At 53.6% G+C, this 23,528-nt stretch overlaps 1 protein-coding gene across 2 annotated transcripts in view; it reads right to left on the bottom strand.

The window, feature by feature from the left end:
* The window catches only part of AXL (AXL receptor tyrosine kinase), a 34,507-nt gene extending 18,767 nt beyond the window's left edge, over positions 1-15,740 (bottom strand). Inside the window, exons 1-12 of one of the 2 annotated variants that reach the window (XM_042920944.1) lie at positions 15,197-15,740; positions 13,818-14,040; positions 13,377-13,477; positions 12,614-12,790; positions 7,574-7,654; positions 7,318-7,433; positions 3,797-4,007; positions 3,347-3,486; positions 2,528-2,678; positions 2,300-2,326; positions 622-754; positions 248-339 (exon numbers count right to left, since the gene is read on the bottom strand). In XM_042920944.1, the coding sequence (XP_042776878.1) occupies positions 248-339; positions 622-754; positions 2,300-2,326; positions 2,528-2,678; positions 3,347-3,486; positions 3,797-4,007; positions 7,318-7,433; positions 7,574-7,654; positions 12,614-12,790; positions 13,377-13,477; positions 13,818-14,040; positions 15,197-15,260 (1,516 nt within the window). In that variant the 5' untranslated portion in view covers positions 15,261-15,740. The remainder of the gene's footprint in view (positions 1-247; positions 340-621; positions 755-2,299; positions 2,327-2,527; positions 2,679-3,346; positions 3,487-3,796; positions 4,008-7,317; positions 7,434-7,573; positions 7,655-12,613; positions 12,791-13,376; positions 13,478-13,817; positions 14,041-15,196) is intronic. The other variant, XM_042920945.1, reaches the window with a different exon arrangement.
* Between the last annotated feature and the right edge of the window lie 7,788 nt (positions 15,741-23,528).

Here is a 23,528-nt window from a genome sequence, read left to right on the forward strand (position 1 = left end):
CGAGATCATGACCTGAGCCGAAGTCGGCCGCTTAACGACTGAGCCACCCAGGCGCCCCTAAGAGTCTATTACTCTAAGGGTCTGTGTGGTTTCACAGTTCTGTTGTTCTTATGGTCTGTGGTTCTAACAACCCAGCATTCCAAGACTTTCAGAAACTTTTGGTGCATGCATCGACAGAAGCCTAGCAGGCCCCAGTCTCTACGCTCATCATCCCGCACCAGGGCAGGGAAGCACGGGGTTCACTTACAGGTGGCTTCAGTGGTCCGGCGGCTGTAGGACTTGCGAACACGGTACCTGACCACCAGTTCACCCCTCTCCACTGTTGGTTCAAACACCTCTCTGGGGGGAACAGGCAGGAGGTGAGGGCAGGGCAGAAATGAGTGGAACCCCCTCCTTCCAACAGTAGTGAAAGTGAACACCACCCTAACCCCAGGCCCTGCCCGCCCTCTCCTCCATCGTTTGCTGAGCTGGTCTTGGATTGCTACCTTCTGCCTCCCCCCTTGTCCTCATTCTGATTCTTGCTAATCTCTCATCCTGTACCAGCCTCCTCGTGGTCTCCCCGACTCCAGCCTCTCTGTTCCAATCCACATTAGCCTTCCTACTCATGTAGTTCCAACTCACCCATAGCGGGTCTCCTTCTTCCGTCGGTGGACGAGGAACAGGGCCAAGATGAAGACACAACCAGCGGCCACAACTGCTCCCAGCAGTACATACCACCAGGGCCATGAGAAGGCAGGGGCTGGGGGCTCACTCACTGTCAGGGGGTATGGGACACAGGTCATGGCTGGGGCTCTGGATCCTGCTCCCTGGGACCCAAAGGGGTGATGTTGGAGGGAGACAGATGAGGAAATATCTGATGAGACATGTGGCAGGTAGGTGTGTTCACTTATCCAGGGAGACTGGATTTGGGTGTGAAAAACAGGTGAGCAAGGGAGAGAATGCGTGTAGCATAGGATGGGTGTGGGGGGGGGGCGTGTGTAAGGAGTGTGAGGTTCACGCATAGATGGCTAAGGAGTAGTCTTGAGGAGTGTGTCCTGATGAAAGTGAAATGCATGTGCAAAGGAAAGGTGTGTATATATAGAGCGTCAGGTGGGTGTTGGAGGAGTTTTGGGTATGCGAGTGAAGAGTAGTCAAGGAGTTTTAGATACAATTAGTGAAGAGTGATTTGTAAGGATGTAACTTCGGTGCAAGAGGAGTGTGGGAAGGGCAGGTGAAGAACATGGGATGAGTGAAATGGTGTGCAGAAAGGTGGGAGTAGACGTGTAAGGGATGGGAATGGGTACATGTTAAATGTAGCAGGAGTTTGGTGTGGGTGTGTGCATAGAGTGGGAACAGGTAGGACTGGCAAGGGGCGAGGGAGTAACGTGTAAGGAGAGTTGAAAAGTGTGGACCCAAAGTTTTCCAGCATTTGCAATGTGAGATATATGGTGAGTGTGTAAAAAGCGTGCAGAGTTTGTGAATGCGAAGTGTGGGTGTGATTGGGTTTGAGAGGCATGTGTGAGGAACAAAGGGTTGTAAAGCTATGATTGGGAAAGAAGACTGGGAGGAAAGGAGGCTGTGGAAAGGGTTTGCAAAGAAAGGCAGGAAGGCATGGGAGGAATATTTAAGGATAGTAGGTTGAGTTACAAGAGGTGAGCTGTCATAATGCTAGGAGGGTACAATGGGTGTAGGAGGAGTTTTTGAGAATTGCTGAAGAAATACTCGAGAGGGATGGATTTGAGGGGGATAACTGATCTATCTATCCATCCATCTATCTATTCGCCCACCCATCCATCCCTCCTTCCATCCATCCATCCACCCACCCACCATCTATCCATCTATCCATCCATCCACCCATCCATCCACCCACCATCTATCCATCCATCCATCCATCCACCTACCCACCATCTATCCATCCCTCCATCCATCCCTCCCTCCATCCATCCATCCACCCACCATCTATCCATCCATCCACCATCTATTCATCTATCCATCCCTCCCTCCATCCATCCATCCACCCACCATCTATCCATCCATCCACCATCTATTCATCTATCCATCCCTCCCTCCACCCATCCATTCATCCATCCACCCACCCATCTATCCATCCATCCACCCATCTACCATTCATTGAGTACCTACAATGTGTGAGGCCATTCCAGGCAACCCCATCAAGGACCACACAAACCCCAAAAGTAGAGGATTAGAACGAGAAGTTTGAGAAACACGGAAAGCATGTCAAAGAGTATGTGTGTGGTGATGGAGTCCTCACTGGGAGCTGAGGGAAAGAAAGGAGGAGAGAGGGTGCGAAAACCCTTACCTAGCAGGTGGATTGGTTGTCCTTGCCCTGTGAGGAGAAAGGACAGAGGGAGGACATGCTCAGAGAAAGCAAGACTGATGTGACATGGGTGAGGCTCTCAGTAAGCTTCCGGGGTAGGAAAAGAGCCTAGATTGGGGCAACACTGAAAGGTACATGGAGCAAGTCAGGGGTATCTGGGCAAGACATGGTCCTTGTGAGTCAGTTGGAGGGGGCTGAGCATGAAGTTACCTGGGCGCCAGGACTCCAGGGGCACAGGGTGGCTCCAGGGTCCATCCCCAGCAGCGGTGTAGGCTGCCACACACACGGTCAGGTTGGGCACAGTCCCATCCCCCTGCAGCTCCAGGATCACCTCTCTCTTTAGCCCTATGTCCATTAGCACCTAGGACATCCAAATGTAGCATCAGGGTAGAGTCCCAGGCCTCCAACTCTTAAGACTGCACCCTTGACCTCAAGTCCTCATCTTTCTCAAAGCCTCCTCCTCACGCCCAGCCCCTCACCCTTTCTCCTCCTACCCTTCATCTCTCACCCCCATCGCCACCTCCATTCTCCATCCCCACACCCAGCCATCAGCTCCACCAGGACTGGGCCTTTGCTTCATTCGCCGCCTGTGCTCAAGTGCTGCCACTGTGTGTGGCACGCAGTACTTCTGCTGAGGGACTGAACCCTCATCTTTCCACCCGTGTTCCCCTATTGCCTCGTAACTCCCCGCTTCCCACTCCATTTCTGCACCCCAGGGTGCTGCTTGTTCCAACACCACTCTTGTGCAAATTAGGAAAAGTCACCCCTTCTTCAAGGCGTTATACAATTATCTGCTATAAAATTGTCACAGTACATCTGTAAGTGTACTGAAACGCTTTTTACAATGATTCGTAAATAGCTATTCCCTGACCCTCCCCTGGACTCCTTTAACTTTCCCAGAAAGTGCTCTCCTAGGTGTAGTGTATCCCATACTACCCAACCTGCACAACTGTCCATGTCCACCCTGTCATCTCCTCCCCCACTCCCTCCCCCCGGCCACTCCGCCCCAGCCCAGCCAACAGCACCCACCTCCGGAGTGTCCTGGCCTCGATAGGCCAGCCGGTACCCTAACAGGGTGCCCTGCAGGGGTGCCCTTGGCTCCCGCCAACGCACGAGGGCTTGGCTCCCATTCCGCATGGCACTAACGTTCTCAGGGGGGCCCAGGGGTACTGGAGGACAGGGAAGAGGGGAAGCTGGCACCCCACCTCTTCCTGCCCCCTTCCCCTGTTCCCAGGAAGCGGGGGCAGGGTGCAAAGGGCATGCATGTGGGCAACTCGTGCAGCCCTCCCATGAGCAGAAGCGCAGGGAAGAGGTCTGGGAGAGATGCCAGTGGGCCGTGCTGAGGAGTCAGGGGGTGGACAGGAAGGACTAAGGCCACATGGGGTGAATGGGTAACAGGAGCTGCTGGGGGTGGCATCGATGTAAGCAAGGTCCAGCAGGGCAGAGAGTGATGTCTGCCCCACACCAGCTCCTTCTTACCTCCCTCCGGTGTCTCCACAGGAAGCCAGTGGGTCCAGGGCGAGGGGCCCTGGCTACTGGTACAGGCCACCCGGATGTGGTAAGGAGTGTGAGGGTGGAGGCCACCCAGCCGAAGTTGGTGAGGGGGGACGGATGCTTGCAAGGTGATAGGTTCTTTGGGGGGGTCTGGCTCTCCCAGCCAGACACCCACCCCATCGTCTGACAGCACAGCCTGGGGAGAGGGAAGGAGCATGAGGACAGGATGGCCACGCAATTAAACGAGGTGGTTACCCAAGTCGATGGTGGTGGTCCTGGTGTGATTACACAGCTTCGCAAGGATGTGTGTGCGTGTGCGTGCGTGTGCATGCGTGTGTGTGTGTGTGTGTGTGAGCGCCGTGCTGGTGTAACATGGGCACGTGCATTTGCAAAGCAAGGAGACCACCCGGTTGTACAATGTGGCTCTATCATCACTTGCAGAAGCCACTTCTGGCAAGACTTTCCCTCCCTGAGCCTCAGTTTCCTCATCTGGAAAATGGGGGGCTTAGAGGACCAAATACCTTACAAGGCTGCCTAAAGGATGAACATAGGACAAGCTGTACAGAACATGGCAGGTGGTCAGCATCAATAAAGTGACAATGACATTCAACCACGGGCAAAAGTAATGTCCCGCAATAGAAGTCAGAAGAGTGGGCATCTCTGGGGGTTGAAGGATCCTTGCAGGGGGTCGGGGAAGAGTCTGCTTCTCGATTTGGAAGGATGGTGACGTGGGTGAATATTCGTGTTAAACAATCTAGGTTTACACCAAAGATTACGCACGTTATGTATGCTATATCTTAATAAAAAAGAAAAGCCCTTTATAAATCGGAACGCCTTTGACCCTGACCTCAGCCCTCAGTGTGGGTACTGTGTGTATACCCATTTACAGATGAGGACCCTGAGTATTGGAGAGATGGAACCACTTGTCCAAGGTCACCAGCTTGTCACTGACGAAGGTGGGAACTGAACCCCAACCTATCGTGCAAACTTCTGCCCTACTTACGGTGAGAATGTCCATTTAAGAACATCAGTGATAGTCACGGTACTTCTGTTCAGAGAGGCAGTATAGCCTTAGTGCTAGGCGTAGACGCTGGATCTGGGCTTCAAATCCAGCCTCTACCGTTCCCTAGCTCTGTGCCTTAGTTTCCTCATCTGTAAAATGGGAAAACAACAATGGCTTCCTAACTTGCAGGACTGACTGAATTGATGCTTGTAAGCGCTTAGAAGAGGGCCTGTCCACATCGGGTGTTTATTATTATTATTATTATTTTGTGCATGTGTGAGAGGCTGCCTGGCTACCAATGTCAAACTCTGCACACTCTGCACAAAGGCACAGGCTGGGACACTCACCTGGTCCCCAGGAATAGCACGATCAGCATGGCAGAGGCCACAGCTGGGGATTGCATCTGCAGAGCCCTGCCACACAGAACCACAAACCCTCTACAGCCACACAATCACAGCCCCACACCGCAAGGATGCTGCCTCCCGCCCCCCGCAACCGGGGAGCCAGCAGGAGACCTAACCGCTCCTCTACACCGTGTGTCAGAAGGTGTTTACTGCTTTCCGATGTGAACTCAAGATTCTTTGGGTCCAAGTCCTGGCTTGGATATCACTTGCTGTATGACCTAGCATGAGTGTCTTTACTTTTCTGAGTCTCTATTCCTATCTCTGGAAAATGGGCATCCAAGAGTCCCTACCTGGCAGGGTGTGAGGTTTAATGACACAGTGCACGTCAGGGGGTCCGCGCATCATATCAACATCTAACATTTCTTGAGTGCCAACACTGTATCAGGCAACCTGGTCAGTGCAATCCTGGATGAACTCATTGGCTTTTTACCACCACCCTCTGAGGTCAATTTCTTTTTTCATTCCCATTTTACAGATGAGGACAATGAGGCCCAGAGCGGTTCGGCAGCTTGCCCAAGGTCACACAGACCCCTGTGGGGAGAGGAGATCACCACGAGGCCTGGCCAGATGGTGGGGAGTGGGGTGGGGGGAAGTTGTCCCATGCCTGCTCTCTGACCTGCAGTGACAGATGGGAAGGGGAACCTTCGCTGGGACAAAGGGGACAACAGGGACATGGGTCCAGACAATCAGCCTCCCCGTGCCCACTCACACTTCTCTTTTCCCTGTGACCCTCCCATTCGAACCCTCTAGCCCCAAGCCAGGCGCAGCAGGAAGTGAGCCCTGGAGAGGGAAGAGGGACACACTTCCGCTTTCCTTTGACATTGGACGCATGTGGGTTGGGGGTACAGCAGATGCCTGACCTGGCATTTGAGGTCTCCCAAATGGGCCCTGGCCTCGGGGATTAAATCAGTTTTATCCCTTTTAGCCAATGGGAAGGGCAGATCACTTCCCCTCTCTGGGTCTCAGTTCCTTACCTTGAAAACGGAAAGATTAACAGATTACGTTTCTAGGGTTAAAATGACAAGCAAATGAAATTATGTCCAGGGCACGTAATTACAAGAAAGACAACTCTTATTTAATCACGCGCTGGCTCTGAATAGTCTCTTAGGAGGTGAGGAGGACTGTTTGGGTTTGGGGAGATGAGGGTTCGAATCCCACCTCTGCCACTTCCTGGCTGTGATCTTGGGCAGGTTGTGTAACTACTCTGAGCCTTAGTTTGTTCATCTGGAAAACGGGTGAATCCATAGACCCTACTCCATAAACACGCAAGGGGGTGTGCACAAAGCCTTAACACAAGGCCTGGCACAGAGCTGACACTCCATAAAAGCTGGTCATTGTTAAGTACTGTCACCTGCCATGGCAGGCACTGTCCCACCCTTATTCCAAATCTCAGAGAACTTCAGGCCAGAACTGGGCTCGTACTCAGAGATCTGCATTGGTTTGTTTTTCTTACTGTAGAATAGGAACAACTTTGATGCAGAAGGGCTGGGTCTAGAGCATTTCAGGTTCCAGCAAATGTTCCCTAATCTAGGTCTGGCCCTGCGCTGGGCAATCGTGAGGACTCAGTGGTGACCAAGACAGCTGGGACCGGCCCCCTCCCAGACCTCACTGTCTGGTGGGGAGACACACTCACCCCCAAAACAGTGACACCCCAGAGTGATCAGGGCTGGGATGGGAGACGTACAGGGCTGCGGGCACCTGGAGGTGACAGAGATGGCTCTGGATCACCTGTCTCAGGATTCCCTCTCTGGTCAGAGTCAATATTACTAATACTAAAAAAAGTTAAAGCAGCGGATAGTCTATCGTGCATATCCTATGTTCCAGATACTATGGTAAGTTTGCTACTTGCATTTACTCACTGAATTCTTAAAACAAGCCTATCTGCCCATTTTACAGATGAGAGAACCGAGGTCCAGTGAGATTAAGTCACCGGTCCATGCTCCTGCAGCTGGCCGCTGGTAGAGTCAGGATTTGAACCCAGGACGTCTGGCTTAACTCAAGGCTCTACTGCTGGTCAACACACGAATGGCTGGTAAGGGCTGGTTTCTCAGGAAGAGGATGGGAGCTTATGAGTGGTAGAAGGAGGGCCAAGGTCTCACCTGCAGGGTACAGTGCGTGAGGGGGTAGATGCCGCTCAGGCCTGGGGTCCAAGCCACCTCCAGCTCTGTGGGCTGACGGGAAGCCAGGTGGAGGTTGTGGGGCCTCTGGGGGAGCACTGTGGAGAGATGAGTGGAGGAGCTGACCCTGGGGGGCCTTGGCCCAAAGCTCCCCGCCCTGCCCTCTACCCCAGCTCTGACCTTGGGCCCAGACCTCACACCCTCTGACACCCAGCTCCCCAGCTCCCTTTCCTGTCACCTGTGATTGTGGCTGTGCGGGATGTGGTGACCCCCTTGGCATTGTGGGCTTCACAGGAGAAAGAAGACGTCTTGTTCAAGCCTGGGGAGTCACAGAAGGAAGGGCCCAGTGTCAGAGAGGCCAAGAAGGGGTTCCCGGGCCATGCTGGGCCACCTTCTACCGCCTGACAGGGTCAGTCTAGCCCACATGGGCACCTGCTGCATGGGAGAGAGGGGGGAAGGGCGATGAGTTGGGAATGCAGGCCTCCATCCTCAGATGCAAAGACAAGGACAGGCTGGCGGCCTCAGTCCTGATGCCCTACCACACAGACACACATACATGCAGATACACACAGGGGCACACACACACAGAGACTTACATACCCATACATTCACACACAGAAACACATACTCATACATGCACATATAGACACGCAGACACATACACTTATGCACAGAAACACACACACAGACACACACACACACACACAGTCACATACTGGGACAAACGCGGACACGATCACGCTGAGCCACACAGGCACACGTAGAGGCTTCTATACTGAATGGACACACACTTAAGAAACAGGCCTTCACCGGTGTGTATAAAGGTAATGTTTGCTCACTTATAAGCTCTAAGCTCAGCTCCTACCAAGCCCCCTCCCCCTCCCGCCCTCAGTGGCCTCCCGGTGTTTCTGGAACACAGGCCATCAGACATCAGACACGTTCCCACCTCCTCAGGAACTTTGCATTTCTCTGTTCCCTCCGCTTGGATCAGTCTTCCCACAGATGTGCACGTGGCTCCCTCCTGCCCTCCTTCACATTTGTTACTAGACCCCACCTTCTCAGCCACCCTGCCCCTGGCTGTCTTGTTTAGAGCTGGGAGCTCACCGTCCGTTATCTAGCCACTCCACTGCTTTACTTTTCCTCTGGTTCTTCTCATCACAACATACTTTACCTATTACCTTGTCTTGCTTAGTGTCTACTCCACTACGTCAACTCCAGGAGGGCAGGGGTTTCTGTTTTTCCCCCAGCTGTATGCCCCAGGGCATACAATGGCCTTGCACACAACAGGTGCTCTGTAAATGCTTGTCGAACGAATGGATGAATTTATGTGGATGCCTTTATGTACGTACTAATGAACGTTGTGGGGCGTGTCTGTAGAAATGCCAGCGTGTGTAATTCTATGGGTGAGTTAATACGTGTCTTGGATAACTTTCTGGGTGTCTGGGGGTGGACTGCCTCCCCTCCCCAGTGTGGTGCAGGTGGGGACACAGGCAGACATGCACACACATGCACACATGCACCAAGACAAGTACAGAGACAAACAAGAGGCGCAGACACACAAACACAAAAATACACAGATTCACACACGAGGAAATATAGACACACACACAGTGTCTGGGTGACAGGATGTAAGAGGACCAGGTCTTGAGTCTGTCAGGGTGACCGCAGGTCTGTGTGTGCCTGTGGATGTCGTATACCTGTGTGTGTATCTCCTGCCTGTTCTGCGTGCGTGAGCCCGCGTTCTCACCACCACCATCTACCCGCAGACACAAAGTTTCCTTTTCTCAGTCGGCACAGGGAGTGGAATGAGGGAAAGTCGGCAGCCGGGGCCCGGAAGGGGGTTGGGCAGGGAAGCTCCTCAGCGCCGCTGCCCAGGCGGCAGCTCCCAGCCAAGGTCAGGTGCCCGGCCGCAGCCCCCGCCGGCGGGGGAAGGGCAGGACAGCCCCGGGCCGACTGCCGGAGGGGGCGGGGAGCCTGGGTCCGGTCCAGCCACCTGGCACGTGGGGGCCCGCCAGGGTCACCGCGCGGGGGCTGGCGCTGCCCACCGGAGGAGCCCTGGGGCAAGAAGAGTTCTGGAGCCTGGTCCTGTTCCGACCGCAGCATTCCTGCCCCCGCGTGAGTCACGGGGCGCCCCCCCCCTCCCGCTCTGGAACTTCCGGCGGCCCGGTGGGGGGCGCGCGGCCCAGGATCCCCCTTCCTCGGCGTCAACGCGCGCGCACCTTGAGGACTAAGAGAGCAGGGATGGAGGGGCCTGGGACCCCCTCTCCTCTAGCGGGCTGAACTTCCTCGACTGGAGCAGGCCCACTCCAGATGTGCTTTCCAGATGCACTGTGCACTGTCCCTCGCCCTCTCCGCTCCCGCTCCTCCTCCCCCCCCCCCCCCCCCCACGCCCGCGCTTTTTCCGAGGGAATCAGAGGCATGGAAGGAGAGGGGGCACGCCCTGAGTCAGATCAAGGGACAGACTCACACAAACGGACAAAATTCCTTACAGCACCCCCCCCCCCCAACCACGCAGACACAATGAATCATACTTAACACACGGGGGCCGTTACTGGCACAAAAACAGAAAACCCGGCTCTGGCTAAGCTACACAGAGGGCTGATGCTGTCGCAAACACGCCGTGACACAAATATACACTCAGTGACTTGTGTGTATATACACAGGGACTGACATTGATGCACTTTATAAAGAGACACACATACATCCACAGACATAAACGCACAACACAACAAACACCTAGCAACACAAGACAACATCCAGCCAGGCTGAAACTGAATTGAAATACACACACCAAGCAACAAACGTACACTGAAGTTGAAGTGGGCCCACGAATACATACCAGGACGTGAGTGAGGTGAATGTTGACTTGCTTGCAAACAAACACAGCCAATCCTTCAAACACAGCTGGACACTCAGGTTGCTTCACACGCATTTCAGACACAGACTATACAAAAACACACGCTTGCATAGACACACAGGACTGACGCAGACACACAAGCTGCCCTGTGCACATAGATGGCTCAGACCTACATATACCCTAAGTTTATCTACCAAGAGAAAAGCGGGGCTGGGGTTGATACGCAGGGAGACAGGACAGAAGTAGAAGGGTGTTGTTACTGCCTGCTGTGAATCTTTCTCTTCCTCTCACACATGTATGTGCGTGCACGCACACACAGATGTCCATGTGACGGTCCCATGCCAACACACTCACCCTGTGACATATACATAGAAACCACAAAGACATCCTGTGGACACGGACAGCCACAGTCCGTGGAAACACTGAAGAAGCACCAGGTTGTCCACTGATACATCCTGAGTCCACAAGGAAACAGATGCCCACACACACACACACACACACACACACACACACACGTGCATTGGCAGCCCCTGAGAAACTTACAAAGACATACTCTAAAGACCCAAACATACAGTGGGGGAGACACCCAAGCTGACAGAAGCATACCTAGTGACAAACACACACACACACTGAAACACCCATAGACACTGGCCCTCCCTGGGGCACTTGGGTGGCTCAGTTGGTTAAGCGTCCGACTTCGGCTCAGGTCATGATCTCACGGTTCGGTACGTGAGTGCCTGCTTCAGATCCTCTGTCCCCCTTTCCCTCTGCCCTTCCTCCCCCCTCTCAAAAATAAATAAATAAAGCATTAAAAAAAAGAAGCTGGAGCGCCTGGGTGGCTCAGTCTTTTGAGCATCCGACTTCGGCTCAGGTCATGATCTCACAGCTGGTGAGTTCGAGCCCCGTGTCGGGCGCTGTGCTGACAGCTCAGAGCCTGGAGCCTGCTTCGGATCCTGTGTCTCCCTCTCTCTGCCCCTAACCCACTCACATTCAGTCTCTGTCTCTCTCAAAAATAAATAAACATTAAAAAAATTTTAAAAAAGGAAAGAAGCTGGCCCTCCCTAAAGCACATCCTCATACGAAGAGGTTGATGCTGACAGATGCACTGAGGCACAGATCCAGAGGGACATGGATACATACACACCCGGACCTCACACACACACTGAGACACACACACAGACACCCTCCCCATAAAGCTCTACCATACACCGATACACACACACACACACACACACACACACACACACACGGATCCTCTCGCGCCTGTGGGGCGGGGGGGGGGCACCCATTTCTCCTTCCTGGGATGGAGTGGAGGACCTATACCCCCTCCCTCCCCATCTCCGGGGTCCTGCCAGGCTGACTCAGGCCCCAGAGCCATGGGCCTGAGTCACCCTTTTAGGGGCTGGCATCCTCACCACCTCTTCCTTGTACACTCAGGGCCCCGGAATGTTGAGAATGTGGACACCTCCCTCTACCTCCGGAGACCCTTCAGAGTCTCCTCCCCACCCCCATCCCAGAGGATTCAGGCAGCAGGTGGGGGGTGTGTGCCAGAAGCTGATGCCTTCCAGGGTCCAACTGCCTCCCTCTGACTGATCCTCAGCCCTCTGTGTTCCTCTATCTCTCCTTCCTTAGTGAGGGCGAAACCTCTGTGTCCAGGGGCCCTAGCTCTGCCTCTGACTGCTCTGTGATCCCAAGCTAGGTCCTGCCCCATCTATGTGGTGCAGAAGAGGATGGTCACCCTGAGGCTAAGAGAGTTTCTACTGTCACTCAGACCTCCCTGTCCAGTCTCTCCATCTTGGGTTACCTCTGTGGTCTGTCCCTTCCCGTGTCTCTTGTTCTCTCTCTCTCTCTTTGTAACTGTCTTTCTCCCTCTTCCACTTTCTCCTCCTCTCTCGGCTTTTGGCTCTGTCCCCCCAGTGAAACTCTTCAGCTACTGAGGTGGGCAGGGTGGGGGAGGTGGAGAAGAGGAGGGCATGGTCGATTCCAGTGCCCTGCTTGGGGGCAAGCGCTGACAAAGGGGCATCAGCCCCCCCCCCCCACACACACACATTTGGGCCATGGAACAGCTCAGAGGAAACCCAGGACAAAGAATTCTATTCAGACAGGCTGGGGTGACGAGACAGAAGGACAAGGAGACAGACACACACACATAGAGAAGCAGAAAGAGAGAAACAGAGAGAGCTGGAAGGTAGAGAGACAGAAAGGGACAGAGAGAGCACACAGAGAGAAATGTGGGGATATGTAGGGACAGAGACGCAGAGGCAGAGAGACTCAGAGGAGAGAAGCAGGGACAGAAAGAGCCAGACAGTGAAGGATAGAGGGACAGGCAGACACACGTGAAGAGGCATGAAGGGCTCCCTTGCTCCCCACCTCCATCCTGCCTGGCCCTCCGTGCTGAGCTGGCCGCGTCCCCAGACTTACCTCGGATGCGCAGTGTATGCTGGGGGCCACGGCCCATGACTGGAGTCAGGGGGACAGCATCCTGGAGCCAGAGTAGGTCCACGGGCTCTGGGGGTCCCTGGGCCCAGCAGCTCAGGTTGAAGGGGGTATTGGCGGCCATGGTCCTGTCCTCCGGCTCCTCCAGGAAGTAAGGCAGGCCTAGGGAGTGGTAGTGGATGCTGAGGTCCCTCTGAGCCCCCCAGGTGTCTGACTCACCGCTAGGATAGGGCAGGCTTCAGATGCTTTGACCCCTGTGTCTGATCCCTCAGGACACCCATACTTCCTCCCGATGCCTGACTCCTCATGTCTCTACCCCCAGAACACGTGATCACAGTATCTGACTCCCCCACCAGTGTCTGAACTCCAGGACTCCTGAGTCCCTTACGTCTCTTTTCCAAAATGTCTGGCTCCCAGTCCTATTTTATCAATGAGGAAAGTGAGGCCCCCAGGGGTGGAGGAGAGGGTTCAGTGGCACCTCTGGTCCCTTAGCTGATCCCCAGAATGTCCTACCCCGACCATGTCTGACCCCAGGACATGCCACAACCCCCAAGATGCCTTCTACCCCAAGACATATAATCTCACCCAGTCCTGCCCCCAGTAATCTAGAGACTTCCCAGCTTCCCGACCCCTAACAGTCTCTGACATTCCTAGGCTGCGAGTCCCCCGGGGGACACCCTGAATTCCCCAGCACCCTCTAATCACTCAGGCTTCCTGCCCTCCCATGACCTCTGAGCCCAGGGCTCACCCTCCAGCCCAACATAGCCAGGCTGGGACAGGAAGGTCTTTCCTTCCAGGTTCACGGCACACTGGTACCACCCCGCGTCCGAGAGCTGCAGGGATGAGATTCTAACAGGGCAAGAGGAGAGACAGAAAGGCTCAGGGTCAGAGCTGCATACTGGGAGAATTGAAAGAAGGGGTCTGGACTGGAAACTCTTCGGGGTTAAGAAGTGGGTACTATTATTAACTCATTTTACAGAAGAGGAAAGTGAAACCCAGGGTTACATCACATGCTCGAAGCCACATAGCCAGCGAGTGGCCACACTGGGGTTCCAGCTCGGGGGGTCTCCTGCCCATAACCTTTCACCTGCCATGCGATGGAGGTCCGGGGGGTGGGGGGGAACAGGGGTCAGGAGGCATGCGGTTGGTCAGAGTGGGGCTGGGGGGGTGGGAGGGGGAGGCTGAGCACCTGAGTTGGCTGACCACTTTCCATTCATCCTCCCCGTCTTCGCCCAGGGGCACCTGCATCTGGGTACTGTCCGCCAGCTCTAACACCTGTCCATCCCGAAGCCAGGTCACCTCAGGGGGCTCCCCCTGAACCTTGAGCTCACACCGAAGGGTCCCCACAAGTCCCCGGGCACCGGTGATGTTCCTTGGACTCTCCACGAAAGGGTCTGCCTCAGCCTGTGTGCCTGCAAGGAGATGGGCAAAAGTTAGCTCAGGAACCCCTACTTTCCTCCCAGCCTGCCAGGCCCTTAGGCCCACATAGTTGTAAAGTGACCTCAGCAGGGGGGGTGGGGTGGAGGGTGGAGGCTTTGGGGGAGGATGGGAGCCTTCCCAGGAGACTGGGGTCCGGCCTCCATCCTTCCTACAGGGGCCCCCATCCTACGTCTGTTGGGAAGTAGGCCGGGGATCTGGCAGCCTCCCACGCCCTGGACTGCCCGACAGGGCCAGCCCCGGCCCCCGCTGCCCTCCCTTAGGGTCTCTAGAGACCTGACGGATTGGGCTGGTGGATGGTGGGGAAGAAAAAGAGGTGGGGAGGGAGAGAAGAGAGAGAGAGAGAGAGTAACAGGGAAGGAGAGACAGAGACGGAGAGAAGCCAGACAAAGTCAGGCATGAGGAGTCGGAGACAGCAGGGAACGGAGACTGGAGGAGAGACACAGAAAATAAGCGATGAGGAAAGAGACACCCCTGAGAGGGGAAAAAAAGTTGGGGGGAGAGACACAGAGGGAAACAGACAGAGAGACGACATCATAGAGACACTTAGAAAATAGGGAGAGATGAAGACAGAGACCAGGACAGAGGAATGAAGCCCCCCAGAGATGGTGGAGGTGAAGCTAGAGCCAGAGACCCCTGGCCCAGAGATGGAGTGGACAGTGATGGGGTAAGGACAAGTGGGGGGTGACAGTGGCGAGGGTTTTCCTGAGAGCTCCGGAGCCCTCCTCATCCCACTGCTTGACTTAGTACTCCTTTCTGGAAGATTCCTTCCGGGGCAGCCCCCAGCTGAGGTCCTCTCCCCAGGGCCCCCAAGTTAAGTCCAGCTCCACTCCTGCCCCCAGTTTCTCTGTCTGTCCGTCTCCCTCTGTGTCCATGTCTTTCCGTCTCTGACCCTCCCAGTTTCTGTTTCTTACCCTGTTCCTCTCTGAGCCCCTTTCTCCCCACCCCCCCCACCCCCGGCCTTTCTCCGTTAGTGTCTGTGTCTCCCTGTCTCCCTGTCTGTTGTCCTGAAGACACTTCTCCAGCGGGCCCAGACTCCCCCAACACCTGCCATAGGCCCCCCCCCAACTCCGCTCCCTCCTGCCCCAGCCCAGCCACGCTGGCCTTCCCCCACAGGCCCCTAGCACTCACCCTTGGGGGCCACGCACCCCCAGCAGCACAGCGCCCAGCACCAGGCCAGCAGGACCCTGCCCATCCTCGGGGCACCACTCCAACGATGCCAAACTTTCCTCAGAAGTTGCCGGGCACGCCGTGGGGGTGGGGGCAGGGCCGGGCTGTCCCCAGCCCTCCCCCCAGCTCCGGGCTCCCTGGATTTGGCACTGCCTGCCTGCCACGGAGGGCCCCTTGCCGGCTCTGCTCAGCGGCCGCCTCCCCTGCTCCCCTGCCTCCTACTCTCCCTCCCAGACTTCGGGCAACCCTTTCCCCGCCCCTGGCTCCCCCTCTGCCTCCGCCCACAGGACGGAGCCCAGGGGGCCACCTGGGCTTGGAGGGGTTAACCCGGGGAGGAGAGGACCAGCCCTGTCTTAAAGGGGCCCCGGAGCAGAGCGAGGCTGAGGAGGGGGAAGGGGCCCCGATGGATGGACCCCTAATCCTGGGCCAGCGAGGCAGAGAGGCTAAGCTCGTTATCCTGGCTCTGGGCGATGTCCCTCTGGACTCTCTCAGTGTCTGGTAAACATTCCTCCAGAACTCCACTCCCCTCTCAGCCTATGCGACTCCCCTCTGCCCTGCCTCCACCCCCACCCCCAGCCCAGCCCCAGCCCCAGCCAGACACTCCCCCTCACTCTCGCAGCGCCGCTGATGAGGACACACACACACTCAGATGTCATCCACACACAGAGGCTGGGACAGCAGGGGACAAGCAGGGGCACGTTGCTGGCCCACGGACCCACTCAGACAAGCCGGGTCAGGAACTCTGTTTCTGCAGAAACTCAGAAACCAGGAACGGGAAGACGCGGCTCAGTGGGCATCCCCTGGATAGACTCGGGCAGACATGGATCCTTGTAACAAAAAAAGACCCATGTGGGCGCAGAAACAGGACGCCAGCGTATGGGCACTCACAGGGGTGCCCGAAGATGTGGGTTGGAGTCTCAACTCTACCTTTAACTGTGTGACCTTGCCATTGACTCCCCCCACCCCCACAGCCTCTGTTTGTCCATCTATAAGATGGGACTAAGAATAGGCGGGCCTGGGTGGCTCAGTGGGTTGAGTGTCCGACTTCAGCTCAGGTCATGGTCTCACACTCCATGAGTTCGAGCCCCGCATCGGGCTCTGTGCTGACAGCTCAGAGCCTGGAGCCTGCTTTGGATTCTGTGTCTCCTCTCTCTGTTCTTCCCCCCGCCTCACTCCGTGTGTCTCTCTCTCTCAGAAATAAATAAAGATTTTAAAAAATTCTTAAAGAATAGAACCCATTTGGTAGGCTAGAGGGAGGATATGTGAGGTCAGTGTGTGTACGGTTCTTCTTCACACGTGGTAACACAGCTGACAAGGTGCCCTTGAGTTTTTGCATCTCATCTGTTGGTCTCTCGCCTTGCTGTCTCCCTCTGGTGGGACTGTGCATCCTGGCGCCTGTGTGTTGATTCAACTGATTGTCCGTTTCTGTGCCCCTCTGTGTTGTGTACGTGGGCGGGGGGGGGGCGGGGGTGGTCTCTGCAAGCCTGGGTGTCTATGCAGGAGGGGGCTGGGTATTCATCTCTGTGTGTACCAGTAGGCTCCTCCCCATCCCCATCGTCTAGCCCCATCCTTCCCCACAGGGCTATGCCCTGGTTTCCTCCTTGGCCTTCTTGCCTCCCCATGGCCAGAGGGTTGTTTCTGCAACTCAGCTCTCACCCTGTCCCTCTCCTGCTTAACTGTGACCCACCACTGTGCTGGGGCTGAGCTCTCAGCCCCTCAGCCTGACACTTAGGGCTCTTCACCAGAGGCTTCCCTGAGCTGTCTCCTGTGTGTCCCATCTCAGTGATGGAGTCAGCATCCATCCCGCCACCAAGGCCAGACCCTCAGGGTCCTCTTGGACAACCCCCCACCCCCACCCCTTCCCTGCAGTAAGTGACTAACTCCCCATGCAGGATGGAGGAGCTTCATAAACCTCTCTCCCACCTGGTGCTGCTGTCCTCCCCTTGACCTCACCACGGTTCAGCCTGGCCTCCTCCGTGGTCTCCCAGCCACCACCACTGTCCCTCCTTCTAACCTGTAGACAGCGACACAAGACAAATGTTTCTCAATCCCGAATCAGATATTTCTCCTTCTTTGCCCCAGACCTTCCAAGATGAAATCTCAAACTGCTGACTGCATGTTCCTTCCTGTCTACCTAGCCTCCCATTCCTGTCCCCAGGCTTCTCTCCCTGCTCTGCGGCCTTGTCCTTATCACCTGCACACCCACCAGTCCCATGTCGGTCATCCCCCCTCAATTATGACTCTGCCGGCTCTTCCTGGTCTAATCTAGGTCTCCTGTTGTCCACTCTCAACACTTCTGTCCTTTTTGTTGGCAATACAGCATGGGCCATCATGATATATTCATTGGTACATATATATTATGTGTCTGATGTCTGTCTCCTCCTGCTGCTCTGTGGGCTTTGAAAGGACAGGGACTGGGTATATCTTGGTCACCACTGCATCCATACCACCCTATAAAAGTCCTGCTATAAAGGGGCCAATTAATTATTGTGGCTTTTTTTGGGGGGGGGTACAAATTTTGTGCAAAGGTTTGCCCACTTGTTTAAATACTTGTTTAAATACACTGGGAGAGGGGTGCCTGGGTGGCTCAGTCAGTTAAGCATCTGACTCTTGATTTCAGCTCAGGTCATGATCTCATGGTTCATGAGTTTGAGCCCCGAATCAGCCTCTGTGCTGACAGTGCAGACCCTGCTTGGGATTCTCTCTCTTAATATAAATAAACTTTAAAAACAAAGGTTTAAATACACTGGGCGAGGGGTGCCCGGGAGGCTCAGTCGGTTAAGTGTCTGACTTTGGCTCAGGTCATCATCTCATAGTTCTTGGGTTTGAGCCCTGAGTCAAGCTTTGTGCTGACAGTTCGGAGCCTGAAGCCTGCTTCACATTCTGTGTCTCCCTCTCTCTCTGCCTCTCCCCCATTCACACCTCTGTCTGTCTCTGTCTCTCAAAAATAAATAAACATAAAAATAAATAAACACGCTGGGGGACCCTGCACACCTAGAGTTCTGTGCACCTGGCTGTGTGCATGGCCAACTGGAATCTGTGTTTGCTCACTCAAGAACTATTTGCCGAGCACCTACTACGTGCTTGCAATTTACTTCCAAATGCATTTAAAAAATGAAATGGACGGGTGGACAGAAATGTTCCGTGTGCCGGAGGCTGGGGATTCCACAGCGAGGGAGACAAATGTCTGCCCTCATGGAGTTCATATTCCAAGGCGAAGAGAGACAACAACCAGGTAAAGGTTTATCAGGGTGCATTATGGGCAACGGAGAAACACAAAGCAGGGGAGGGAATACCAAGGAGTGAGAGTGCCATTAAAAAAATTTTTGGGGGGGCACCTGGGTGGCTCAGTCACTTGAGCATCTGACTAAAAAATAAAAAAAAAAAAAAGCATTGAAAAAAAAATTTTTTTAATTTTTTAATGTTTATTCATCCTTTTTGAAAGAGAGAGACAGAACATAAGCAGGGGTGGGGCGGAGAGAGAGAGGGACACGGAATCCGAAGCAGGCTCCAGGCTCTGAGCTGTCAGCATGGCGCCCGATGTGGGGCTCGAAACTGAGGTTGGATGCTCAACCTCCTGAGCCACCCAGGCACCCCAAGAGTGCCATTTTAAACAGGGTGGCTCAGTCAGTTGAGCTTTCGACTCAGGTCATGATCTCACGGTTCGTGGGTTCGAGCCTCACATTGGGCTCTGTGCTGACGGTGTGGAGACTGCTTGGGATTCTCTCCCTTTCCCCCTCTTTCTGTCCCTCCCCCACTTGCATGCGCACATTCTCTCTCTCTCCCTCAAAACAAATAAACTTAAAAAAAAAAAAAACAACACCACAGGGTGGTCAGGGGAGGCCCCTCTGAGGATGTGATTGAGATCTGAAGTTAATTAGCGAGTGAGTCATGAAGAAAGGGCATTGGAGGCAGAGCGGACAGCCAGTACAAAGGTCTGGAGGCAAGCATGTGAAGAACTTCAAGGAGGAGACCCGCGTGTCTGGAATGGATGATAAAGTCAAGGAGGACCTTGGCCAAGGGAGGAGGACATGCGACATTACTTTCAAGGGCCCAATGTAGTGATTCAATATTTGTGTCTATTTAGAAATGATCACCTCAGTAAGTCTAATCAACATCTGTCACCACAGATACTAATTTTTCTTAATCTTGTGATGAGAACTTTTTTTTTTTTGAGATTTATATTTTGAAGTAATTTTGGCACGAGCACAGGGCTCGAAATTACAACCCCAAGATCAAGAGTCGCGTGCTCTATTGATTGAGCCAGCCGGGCACCTCCTATTATTATTACTTTTTTCTTTTCACATTTTATGTTTATTTATTTTTGAGAGAGACAGAGAGACAGATAGCAAGGGGGGTGCGCAGAGAGAGAGGGAGACACAGAATCCGAAACAGGCTCTGGGCTCTGAGCTGTCAGCACAGAGCCCGACATGGGGCTCGAACTCGTGAACTGCGAGATCATGACCTGAGCCTAAGTTGGAGGCTTAACCGACTGAATCACCCAGGCGCCCCTCTTTTCACATTTTCTGTATCCATTCGTCTGCTGAGGGGCAGTAGGGTTGTTTCTGTTTTGGCTACTGTAAATAATGCTTCCATGAGCACGGGAGTGCAGATAACTCTTGGAGACACTGGTTTTGTTTCCTTTGGATATATACCCAGAAGTAGGATTGCAGGGTCATATGGTATTTCTATTTTTAATTTTTTGAGAAACTTCCATACTGCTTATCATTATAGCGATCCCAACGTGTATTCCCACCAACAGCACAGAAGAGTTCTCCACTGGGGGGCTGGGGGGTGGGCTTTGAGCAGAGAGGGACCTGGTTTGATCTTTTTGGTTCTTTTATTATTATTTTTTAACGTTAATTTATTTTGAGAGAGAGAGAGAGAGAGAGAGCACCAGCGGGGAAGGGGCAGAGGAGGGGGACAGAAGATCCAAGGTGGGCTCTGTGCTGACAGCAGCCAGCCTGATGCGGGGCTCGAACTCCCAAACTGTGAGATCATGACCTGAACCAAAGTCAGAAGGTCAACCGACTGAGCCACCCAGGTGCCCCTGGTTTGATCTCTGTGCCCCTTGGGATTCTCCTCACTCTCTGCCCTTCCCCCACTCATGTTTGCTCTCTGTCTCAAAAATAAATAAACTTACAAAAAAAAAAAAAAAAAAGGATCGCTCTAAGACCAATAAGTGAAAGGTTGATAGGAAACTTCTTAAGAGAGAGATCAGGACCTGGCCGCGGTACATGGGGCCATGGATTACTGCGACATGATGTACCAGGAAGGGCCCCAGCACCTCCAGTGGGGAGCTCTTGCCAGAATGAGCCCAAATCTGGCCGAATTCCCATCTTACAGGAAATTCCTGGAGGAGAAAGACATCTCGAGTGCCCCCACAAAGATGTTTTCAGTCAAATCCAGGATGTGAAACCTTGCACACGGCAAGTGACCTAAGTTTCTTTAAAAAACAAGCAGATGTACACATGTTGAGGGGTGGCTATAGATCTCAAAGACCAGAGATGTTCAAATGGGATCCTTGTTTGAACAAACTGAACTATAAAGGACCCTTAGGAGGCCATCAGGGAAAGGTGAATATGGAGACCACAGAATTGGTAATTGTGAGAAGGGGTGAAATGGGTGTTTGTTGGGACTTTTTTTTTAAATTTCTTTTTATTTATGTTGAGAGAGAGAGAGAGAGGAAGAGAGAGAATCCCAAGCAGGCTCCATGCTGTCCGCGCAGAGCCCAGTTTGGGGCTGGATCCCTTGAACCGTGGGACTAGGACCTGAGCCTAAATCAAAAGTAGGATCCTTGACTGACGGAGCCACTCAGGCACCCCTGTTGGGACTTTAAAACAGTAAAATTGAGGGGCGACTGGGTGGCTCCGTCGGTTGAGCGTCCGACTTCGGCTCAGGTCATGATCTCACAGTCCGTGAGTTCAAGCCCCGTGTCGGGCTCTGTGCTGACAGCTCAGAGCCTGGAGCCCGTCTCAGATTCTGTGTCTCCCTCTCTCTCTGATCCTCCCCCGTTCATGCTCTGTCTCTCTCTGTCTCAAAAATAAATAAACGTTAAAAAAAATTAAAAAAAAAGTAAAATTGAAAGGGGGGAATTATTGCTTAGTAGTAAAGGGTCCCTTGGGGGGGATAATAAAAATTTTTGAATATAGTGGTGATGGTTACACAACACTGTGAATATATTTAATGCCACTGACTTAAACACTTATGAATGGTTAAATGATAAATGTTATATGTATTTTACCATAAACACACACAAAACTGAAGACCACACTAATTCTACATTTTCACTTTGGGTCCAATAATTTTTTTTTTTTTTTTACAGTTTATTTATTTTTGAGAGAGACAGAGAGAGCGTGAGTAGGGGAGGGGCAGAGAGAGAATCCCAAGGAGGCTCCATGCCGCCAACACAGAGTCCGACGTGGGGCTCAAACTCACAGAACCCTGAGATCATGACCTGAGCCGAAACCAAGAGTCGGATGCCTAACTGACTGAGCCATCCAGGTGCTCCTTCTTCTTCCTTTTTTTTTTTTTTTTTTAATAAATGTTTATTTTTGACAGAGAGAGAGTGCGCACGTGTTTTCTATTTCTCTCAAAATAAATAAACTTTAGGTTTGGCTTAAAAAAAGAAATAAAAATAAAATCTTAGTTGTAACCGAGTGATAGCAGAAATAAAACTAGGACACCTGGGTGGCTCAGTCGGTTAAGCGTCTGACTCTTGATTTCGGCTCAGGTCATGATCTAATGGTCCCTGAGTTCAAGCCCCACATCCGGCTCTGCGCTGACAGTGGGGGGCCTGCTTGGGATTCTCTCCCTCCCCCTCTCTGCCCCTACCCTACTCATGTGTGCTCTCTCTCCCTCAAACAATAAATAAATAAACTAAAAAAAGAAAGAAAAGAAAACTAGCAGAAAGTTGATGGTTATCAACGAGGCCAGGTGATGGGCAAATAAAAAAAAAAAAAACTAGCAGAAAGTTGATGGTTATCAATGAGGCCAGGTGATGGGCACAGGGGTTCATTACACCATTCTCTCTATTTTTGTGTTTGAAAACTTCCCTTCCTTGTGACGGGAAGGCAGGAGGAAAAGAGCCTGTGGAAGAGGCAAAGCTGGGTCAGGAATGCTGTTCCGGCAGGCAGCTTTCAGACTGGGAAAGTTCCCAGGGCCGGGATCTGGAACTTCACCTGTAGGCTCTCCCTGGCTGGGCCCCCCCCGCCCCACCCCAGGCTTGCAGTTCAGCCTGTTACTTTCTCCCTGCCCGCACCCCCCTCCCCACATCAGCTTCACCGGAAGCGAGGCCCAGGACAGGCCCCCCCTCCCCCCTCCACATCTGGTGTACTGATGTCAACAGCCAGGGTGGGCGGGGGCCATGTTTTTTAGCTCCCCGCCCAGCCTCGAGGGAGGGGCGGACCCCCCATTCCCACCCCTTACTCACAATGACAGACACTGTCACAGGCACACCAGGCCCTGACAGGGGCCAGACATCAACTTTTATTGCAAAATGGGGACCTTCAAGTCACAAGGACGTCAGAACTGGCCTCTTCCCTGACACCGGGAGTTGGAATCTGGCCCCAACTGGGTCATCGAGCCCCTTTCACCGGGTCTAACTGGGGCGTGGGGAGGGGAGGTGGGTCAGTGTGTATGTGTGGAGGGACAGGCAGGGGAGGCTTTTAACATGGTTACATAAACAAGAGGGGGGGGGGGCGGCTCTGATCGGAGGGTCCAGTGTGTCCCAAGTTTCCTTGGTTCCCAGGCCTGTGCGCACAACTGCACACTCGGGGATATATTTATATTTGGGAGAATCTGAGCATCAAGGGGCTTGGAAAGGGGTATCCTTGAGGGCTGAAGGTCTGGAGGAGGCCAGGGCCGTGTTCCCCGGGAATGGCGTGTCTCAGTGAGAAGATACTTGGAAATGGGATGGTGTCATGTGTGGGCTGGCTGTGTGGTTCAGAGGTCGGGGGCATGCGGACAGCGATGGCCATGTGCCTGGATTGCAGTGTGGCTGCGAGAGAGAGAGGGTATGCTGGGGCTGAAGACAGGGCCAGTCTCTCTGTGTGGGGACATGACCCAGGAAGGGGCACGTTCCCCTCTGCAGCAGGCTCCCAGAACTGGCAGCATTGGTAAGTTGGATGGGCGAAGAGGGTGTGTGGGCCCTGAACATAGAGGCTGTTTCTGTGGCTTGTTAAGGTAGGAGCCAAACTCCCACATGCGGGTTGCACATCAAGGGGAGTTGTGTTGTGTACGAGATGGTGTGTTATCTGGGCACATGGTCGTGACTCCAGATGCACTAAATCTG

Source organism: Panthera leo, chromosome E2, assembly GCF_018350215.1.
Source record: "Panthera leo isolate Ple1 chromosome E2, P.leo_Ple1_pat1.1, whole genome shotgun sequence".
Taxonomy (NCBI): domain Eukaryota; kingdom Metazoa; phylum Chordata; class Mammalia; order Carnivora; family Felidae; genus Panthera; species Panthera leo.